The 8638-nt window shown below is 38.8% G+C and overlaps 1 protein-coding gene across 2 annotated transcripts in view; it reads right to left on the bottom strand.

Moving 5' to 3' along the window:
• Positions 1–821: 821 nt before the first annotated feature.
• Positions 822–8638, bottom strand: part of LOC124884000 (F-BAR and double SH3 domains protein 2-like) — an 89199-nt gene continuing 81382 nt past the window's right edge. For both annotated transcript variants that reach the window (XM_047391560.1, XM_047391561.1), the window contains 3 exons: positions 6859–7051; positions 6671–6768; positions 822–5469 (listed from right to left, as the gene is read on the bottom strand). In XM_047391560.1, the coding sequence (XP_047247516.1) occupies positions 5377–5469; positions 6671–6768; positions 6859–7051 (384 nt within the window). In that variant the 3' untranslated portion in view covers positions 822–5376. The remainder of the gene's footprint in view (positions 5470–6670; positions 6769–6858; positions 7052–8638) is intronic.

Genomic DNA, 8638 nt, shown 5'->3' with positions numbered 1-8638 from the left:
TCACAATTACTCTCTTTATGTATGCAGTATCATCCACTTTAGCCAACTTGTGTTAAGTACAGTCGACATTTAATTTTTACAGTGCCTTGCAAAAGTATTCACACCCAATTTTCCCATTTTGTCAGGTTACAACCACAAAAATCCATGCATTTTTTTGGAGGGAGTATATATGAGAGGTGTGCATGAATATCCAGCCACCTCAAGTCAGTACATTGTAGAATCACCTTTTGCTGCAGTTAGCTGCAAATATTTTGGAGTACATCTCTGCCAGTATCAGCGTTGCACATTTAGACAGAAATGTTCGCCCATTCGTCTGGCAGGACAGCTCAAACTGAGTCAGATTGGATGGAGAGAGTTTGTGACCAGCAATTTTGAAGTTTTGACACATATTCCTGGATTTGGGTCTGGACTTTGGGCCATTCTAGCACGAGAAAATGCTCTGCTCTCTTGTAGCTCTGGCTGTTTGTTTTAGGTCTTTGTCCTGATGGAATAAGGACTTCCGCCCCATTTAAATTTTTTTACAACGTCTAACAGGTTTTCTTGCAGGTTTGACCTGTGTTTAGCTTCATCCATCCTCCCATCATTCTAACCAACTTCCCTGTAAACAGTCAGTTTTCCTCCACACAAAGTTTTCTGTGTCTACACTAGAGGGCTAAAAACAAATACTCACCACACGTTTCAGATCTAACTTGTAAAATACACTGAAAAAACATTTTTATTTACACCAACATTGTGCATAACTCTGCGTTGATATTTTGAAAACTTTTGCAAGGCACTGTACTCACACATATTGAACACATTAAGTCAAATTAGGTCAAAAATCTTTTAAACATTTTTTATTAATTAACTTTTGTACACAATAAATACAAACTCTATTTTTGTACAGCCAATATTAATACGCTGAAAGACTTTTGCGCCTGTTTTCATTATTGTCACAATGGCAACAGTCTATGAAGGAAGAAGGCCAGTTTGTTTCACCGCATCATTGATACATGAGAAATATAGAATCATATAAAAACATAAAAACCAAAGTAACAAATATCTCAACACTGGAGCAGATAAAAGAGGCGGTCAAAAAAGGAGGAAATTAGCATGTTTAAAGTGGCAACTGGCAAATAAAAGTCATAAATGTTGCACTTGTGACACCACTCTAAATCTTAAAGTTTCAAAAACAGCTCTGGAAAAAATTGTAAAAGAGATGTCAAAGAGATGAAGGAGAGTCTGCTGCAAGCGTGGCTGCTGTACAAATGTTTTAGTACATCCCTCGCATCACATTTTTCTACTTTGTAAAGAGGTAACCAGTTAGCTGAACCCCAAACTTACTTGAGGTCTAAAGCCATTTCTCAGTACAGCTTAAAGTAGCATAAAAATTTACTTTACAGTTTTAGCAACATCTTTGGAGGACAACTATCAATAATTTTCAAAAACAGGAATAAATACACATATACTGCCAATTTTCAGTTTTTTTCGGTTTCTGGAACCACACAGGACAGAAAACTAAGTTTACTTTGCAGCAATTTCCTGTGCTGTTGGATTGTGGAGCTTTACAGTGCAGTAAACCCATTAAAGCAAATTGAACATATATTATCGCAGTCAGTGTGTGTTTCACATAGGAACTTTATCAGCAGTAATGTTCTTTGAGCCGTTAGAGTCATCCGCACAAACAGCCAGGGCTTTCCGGGCTTCGGGTCAGTTTGCCTCTACGGTGCCCCGTTTTGCATCCATGTACCAAACCATTGAGTTTATTTAATCTGATGACTTAATGAGTAAAAAAATATCTTTAATATGCTCATACTGTATGGAATTTAAAGTTATTGAATGTTATTTTTTTATATTTTACATTACATCCTATTTCTACTAATTGTGGTTCTGATAATGCCTGTTTAGAAAGGCTGATGATAGATTGATGTTTAATGTCCTTGATCAAGGACATTAAAAAATGATTTTAAATCAGCGGTTGTTGAAGTGGGCACGAAATTACCAGAAGTTGGGTATCAAATGGCACATGTTCAATGTGAAACGCCCCGTGGTAGAAGGTCCAAAAAGGTTGGGTGCAAAACAATAGAAACTGCCAGTATATTAAAGGGCAAAGGGGCAATATGACCAGCTCCTGCTGTCCCAAGAGTAAAAAAAAAAAGCAAAAAGACATCAATCTCAAAATTTTCTTTCATAATTTAAGCAAAACCCGAAATAACATTACACAAAGTCATCTCTCATCTCTTTTGAAGAGTGTATCATTGTTTAACGCATCAACCATCCTTAAAGAGCATCTGTAGAGTCAATATGAAAAGATAAAACTCACATCTCTGCATGTGTCGCTACAATAGCCTATAGGAGTTATTTCTGTCCATGCTGATGCTACGAGAGGGTACTGCTACTTTCCAGGGAAGTACAAATAAATAAAAGTGCTACAACGCCCTTTAGGGAAGGACTTTTAAAGGCTTGAATAGTACATGATGAAGGGTATTTATTTACTTTGAGTAAAAAAGAAACCCACCACAGATTAGTACTCAGCTCCATTTGAGCCTTATTTTTAGTTCTGCGAATAAAATCATGTGAATAAACATGGATGAATGTTGAAGCTGAACAGATGAATGAAATCAATGCAAAATATGATCTTCAAGGATCTGATGATCTTCAGTCTTTGTTTCTGGCCCTAAATGATTTGTTTCCATTATTTCAAACAAATGTTGTTTTTGATACCACATAGTGAATACCAACAAGATTCGGTGCATTTCAAAGCACCAGTAGCCTTCCTCAGTCGGAGATAAAAACCACGCAGCGCACATAATGAGAGAAGATATAACAACTTGTGTAATATATTGTAACTGTATGTATGTATATTATAGCCACTGATTCACACCAACTGTCCAAAGACAGAATGAACGTTAGGAGGAGAGATGTGAAGCAGAGATGGGAGGAGAAGTGAGCACAAGAACAGTGAGGATCCAGCCTCCTTCCGCTTTTGTTTCTTCTTCCATCTCCTCCTTTCTCTCCTTCCACCTCTCCTCCCTGCTGTATTTACAACACCCTTTTCTGTACATGATGAAGGTAAAACTTCCACTACATATCAGACAGGGTATTCCATTCAGCTCATATAGTCTATATGAAATCATGTGCATAAACATTCCTATGACAACAGTAATGTACTGTACTAATACACATTAAATACGTATAATGATAATGACTATATATGGCGAGGGAGGGGCTGGAAGCAAACACACCCTGTAGGTTTTCTGTCCACTTCCCTCAGCCCTGCTCTGCACTCTGAAACACCCCCAACAAAAGTAGATTTCTTTTACCCAACCCCCACATCTTCTCCTTTACGGCGCCTCAACACTTACAAAATGTAGCTAAAAACATCAGACACATACTTCCCTGTGAAAGGTTTGCATACATGTAACATATTGTGTTCATTTTGGGCCTTTAACGACAAATTCAAATGGTTTTTTTGTTCATCGTGGACCAATTATACTACAACTAATGGTGAATATGTTTCAGAAGCAAGAATTGGCTGCCCACAAGTTGGATTTTATTGAACCATCAGAGAGTCAAAAGTATACATACAGACTCAAATTTATAGACATTTTCCCCCAAATATTTGGTTACATGTCCCTGTGTGAGTTGTAGAGAAACCACTTATTATTTGCAGCAGTTCAGCATTTTTCTAATCCCATTATGCAATTTGTCTGTGCAACTGGCATCTAAACAGACCATGATGCTGCCACCACCATGCAAAAGCCTCATCTTGACACTTCTTTGGGTAGACATGCATTTGTATTTGTCACGTCTGACTATTAAACCTTTCTACAGTCAAGCCTGAAGGTGTTGCTTTTAATAGAAGAGGCACCCTCCTAGTCCATGGCAATGATGCTGGTGTCCCAGCAGTTTCTAGACCAGGACTTGGCAACTCCAATCATCAAGAGCCAGAGTCCTACAACTTTTAGATGTGTCCTTGGTCCAACACACCTTAATCAAATGGCTAAATTACCTTCTCAGTATGCAGTCAAGTTCTGCACAGGCCTGGTAATGAGCCATACATTTGATTTAGGTGTGTTAAGGCAATGACGATTCTAAAAGTTGAGGACACCAGCCCTCGAGGACTGGAGTTAGACCCACCCCTGAACTTCAGTGGTTCTTAAACATTCTAACAAATATTCTAAGGCTAAAAGCTAGAGTGAAATGGTTGAAGTATGGACACAATCAGGTTTTCCAACAGGATAATTATGACTAAAAATGGGTAACAAAAGGCTAGAATTAAGCATCTGGAATTTCTCCTCCAAAGTGCTGACCTCGACCCGACTGAGAATGCATGGGATATTTTTCAAAGCTGGATCCGAGCCAGGGACCAAATCAATTTCAAATAACTAGCCATTCTACCAAGACGAGTGGTTTAATGTCAATTGCCAATTATGACAAATGTTTGTTGATGGCAACAAAAGGCACGCAGTTAATCTCTCTAAGGGATATTTAACCAAATATTTGTAGGGATATATGTAAATATTTGAGCTCGTATGTCCACTGTTGGCCATAAAAACAGAATAAATTGTTTTTTTAAACACATTCCTGATTTTCTTTAAGTTTAATATTTCCTGTATGTACTTTACCTGGCAAGAATAAATCACCTTGTCACAACTATTTCATGAGAAGATGTAACTAAATATTGAATCCAGCTTTTTGGGCAACAGTGCATAATTTTAAGCATCTATGAATAAGAGTAAATCCACAATAAACTCAAACTTGTGCACCCAGTTCTTGTCTTAAAACATCACTGAAGTTGTAACCTGTATGATTACTCCACCTATGAAAAAAAGAGCAGTTGAAACTTATTATGAAAAGCCAAAAACTAACAAAATGTTTATGTCCGCGGTAAACCAGAAACCTTTCACTGGTACTGCAAGTTTGTCATAGTGGGGTTCTGAGATGTTACTGATGCTTCATTAATGTTCTGAAGGAGTTTAAAGAGTGCAGAGAAAAACTGCCTTACATATCTTGTAAGCTTAACAAGTCTAACGAACCCATCAATAAATATTCCCCATCTTGAAGTATTCCTCCTCGCTCCAGTTTGCTGCTCAGTGAGGTGACATTCTAAGGCCAGACTTAGCAGGAGCTTGGAGAACTTAATGCTGCACTTCATTAGGAGGCTAAAATGGAGATTATTTAATTGGACATGCCAACCATTAACCCGCCTCTCTGCCCTCCTTTTCCTCGCTTCGGGAATGAGAGAAGATGCAGAGCATCCGGCAGTGTCAGTGTGGTTTGATTAAATGAACTTCTCATCGCTTCATTTATGCTCGCATCAGTTCAGAGCAGCTCACTGCAACAAGGTCTGCTTCCGACTTTTGTTCAACAGCATCATCCTGCCAAGCTTGTCCGTCACACCAGCGTGATCTCCACCTCCTCCGTCTTCTCGCTCTTCTCATGCGGCCTGCGAGGTTGTTGTTTGGGTGGAGGCGGAGCGGCTCGCACCTGCAGCACACAAAACAAATTAAAGTTAAGATAAATGCTAAATTAATACCGAGGCAATCACACAGATGGGTGACTTTTCCAACAAGCATATTTTTCTATTTTTCTTCCTTTCTTCTTTTACATTGTTTATGAATGTGATTTAACTTTACCCAAACTTATCAAGCTCTTGACTTAATTTAGAAATCAAAAAGATCCACTAACAGTGGGGTTAATAATTACATGACCCGCTGCTGATTTTATTAATTTCCTTCTAAACAAATAACAGTCTCTAATTTACTAAAGTTTTTTTAATTTATACCAAAAAACCCCAAAACACATTGTATAAAATGTAAAGTTTGATTTGTAAGTCATTTGGTAAATATCAGCTCTTCTAACGAAACATGACCTAGAACTTGACAATGTCATTGAGATGTTTACTGGCAGCCTGAAAATCGGCTGTCCATGGGGGTCTATACCAGGGGGCTGCAACAGCTCAATCCATTGAAGCTTAGTATGTTATCAACTATGACTTTGGTCCAAAATTGCATGCATCCTGATCCCTGGGTTCAAATCTCAGTCAGTGTCCCTTCTATATACAGTCTGTATGTTCTCGCGGTTCATGTGTGTGTTCTCTCTGGCAGTCCAAAAACATGCATGTAAGAAAAATAGCCTAATCTGAGTATATATGCAAATGATCGTTTGCCCTGTGATGGACTTTCAACCTAATCTAACACTTGTTTCCATTACTAACATGCATGTCAGTCGATGTTTATTTCTGGATTCTTGGTTAATAATCTGCCTTTTTCTAGTAAAGTGAAACTTGCTTGAAGATTAAAGACTTGTCATTTTTTTGTAGTTGGTCAATCTTACATTTTCCCCACTTTATCCAACAACCTCAAAATACTGTTTCCTTCTGTCTCCAGAAAATGTTTGGTTTTATTGTAGCTAAATTCCCATGCAAAAGGTACTAAGCTGTCAGAGAACAAGTAAAATATTTGTTTTATATTAACTCTATAACAAGTGATGGTGTCACACTATACAATGTACTACACTTGCTGTAACATCTGAAGTCTGTCTTGCAGAATACATCCCAAATATGTAGACAGCAGATCATTTCTGTTTATTTGGTTGTAAAATTAAAACTGCGAGGAAATCATTATTAAAGAGAGTACTTTAAAGATTTATTATCATGTTGATGATATTCTGAATAACTGATACCAACCGGTCGTAGTTTGCCTGGTCCGCCTCCTTCAACTGTGAATCGCAGTGGCTGAGTCTGAGGAAATCCTGGAGACACTGGACTTCTGCCAGAGCTTTGATCTACAGAGGGACAGACAGAAAAGGCATTAGAAAACCCACCCAGACACCTCTCTCGATCGATAGGGTGTTTAAAGAAAGTTCCTATCTCACTGTGAGAGGACAGCTGTCCCTTGTGTGAGGAGGCTGGCAGCGGAAGCTTGTGCTCCCCGTTAAGTGCGGTGGAGGGGGAGCGCGGAAGAGGAGGAGGCGTGGAGGTCTCCGGGCTGGTGAAAGGGCTGATGGGAGGCTGGTCGTACAGAGGCAAAGGCGGCAGGGAACACGGCAACTTTGAAGAAGGAGAAATCTGGAAAAAATGACAGAAGTGAAGTTCAGGGGGTCACCTCCAAAGGGGTGACCAGATGGTGAGCACTGATCATCAAAGCAGCAACAGAAATTATAGGGCAGGATCTTATGTATGAAAGAGACAGACAAGAGAAAACAAAAACAGGCATAAGTACAAATGATTTACTTCAAACAAATGAAAATAAATACATAAATAATTTTCAAAAGTAGTTGAAGCTCATTCTGGCCTGCCTTCAAATTAATGTCGATTAAGAAAAAAGTAGCGGTGGTAACAGCAATTTTTAAAGATATTTTTTCGGCACTAGTGGCCTTTATTTTATTTTATTTTTTTTGACAGTAGGCAGACAGGAAAGAGGGGTAGAGAGAGGGGGAGACATTCAGCAAATGTCGCCGGGTCCGGGACACGAACCCGGGACGGCCGCTTTGAGGACTGTAGCCTCCGTATATGGTCGCGCGCTTAAGCCCTACACCATCAGCGCTGCGCCTGTGGTAACAGCAATTTTAACAGCAACCCAAATGCTTAAAGTATTTTATCCAAACAGAACACTAACAAGATAAATGAAGGTAAACACATTGAAACATAACCTGTAGATTCATTGGATTGCAACAGAAACAAAACAGTGCAGTAAGGTCTGCAATGAAACAACAACATTATAGGATGGGCTGGGAAAACCTTAGTGGACACTGTAACTGTAGAGAGCCAAACTAAAGGTGATACAACATTAAATAATGTTATCCATTGTTGTTAAAGTATTGATAAATGAAGAAGCTGGAGAAATATTCAGTAGGTATCATTTATTAAGAGTGTAAAAATTATCCAAAAGGAAGCAATTTAAGGAGTAACCCACAGATTTATTGCTGGCTTTCGACATTTTCCGTCATACGAACAAAATCTGTTTTTCTAACGTGTTTGGACATATGGAAATTTAATATAGGTTTTAACAATAGGCAGAAATTTAAGTAATATAAATAAACAATAAAACGGTCAGTAAAATGTAATAAAAAATGTGATTTCTGTCAAGGAATAAATTAGGACACCCCAAGATTTAAATTTAAAATGTTAAAAACTTAAAAACACACACAGGTGTGTCACATTATAACATAGCTACTCAGTTTGTTGAAAGAGATTTGCTCTGTTTTGGTGTGCTTCTCACAGATCGGGCTGTCCAAGATCAACCTGAGAGCAGACCACAAAGAGGTGAAAGAGGTCTCCATAAAGTCTTGCATGTCATCACAGGACCTAGAGGAGGTCATTGCGACCCTTGATATGAAGGGGAATGCCTGTACAAGCAGAAAGAGACTGCACAGGTTTAACTGTCAGGGGAGATGTTCAAGGAGGAAACCTTCGCTCTACAGGAAAAACACAAAGGCCCGACTAATGTTTACCAGTGAGAAGAAGACCTGGAATTTTGAAATAATTCTCAATGGAAAAATAAGTCTAGAGTTACATTATTTGTACACCAGAACAGAGGACATGTTTGGCATTAACCCTATACACCACTGAGGAAAATAACCTCCTACTAGCTGTGAAGCATGGAGTTGGAGGTGTCATGATTTGGAGATGCTGTGCTGCAGCAGGACCTGCTCG

This window comes from Girardinichthys multiradiatus, chromosome 18, assembly GCF_021462225.1.
Source record: "Girardinichthys multiradiatus isolate DD_20200921_A chromosome 18, DD_fGirMul_XY1, whole genome shotgun sequence".
In the NCBI taxonomy this organism is placed as follows: domain Eukaryota; kingdom Metazoa; phylum Chordata; class Actinopteri; order Cyprinodontiformes; family Goodeidae; genus Girardinichthys; species Girardinichthys multiradiatus.
Note: the sequence above shows the minus strand (reverse complement) of the source record. Positions and strands in the feature narration are given on the sequence as shown.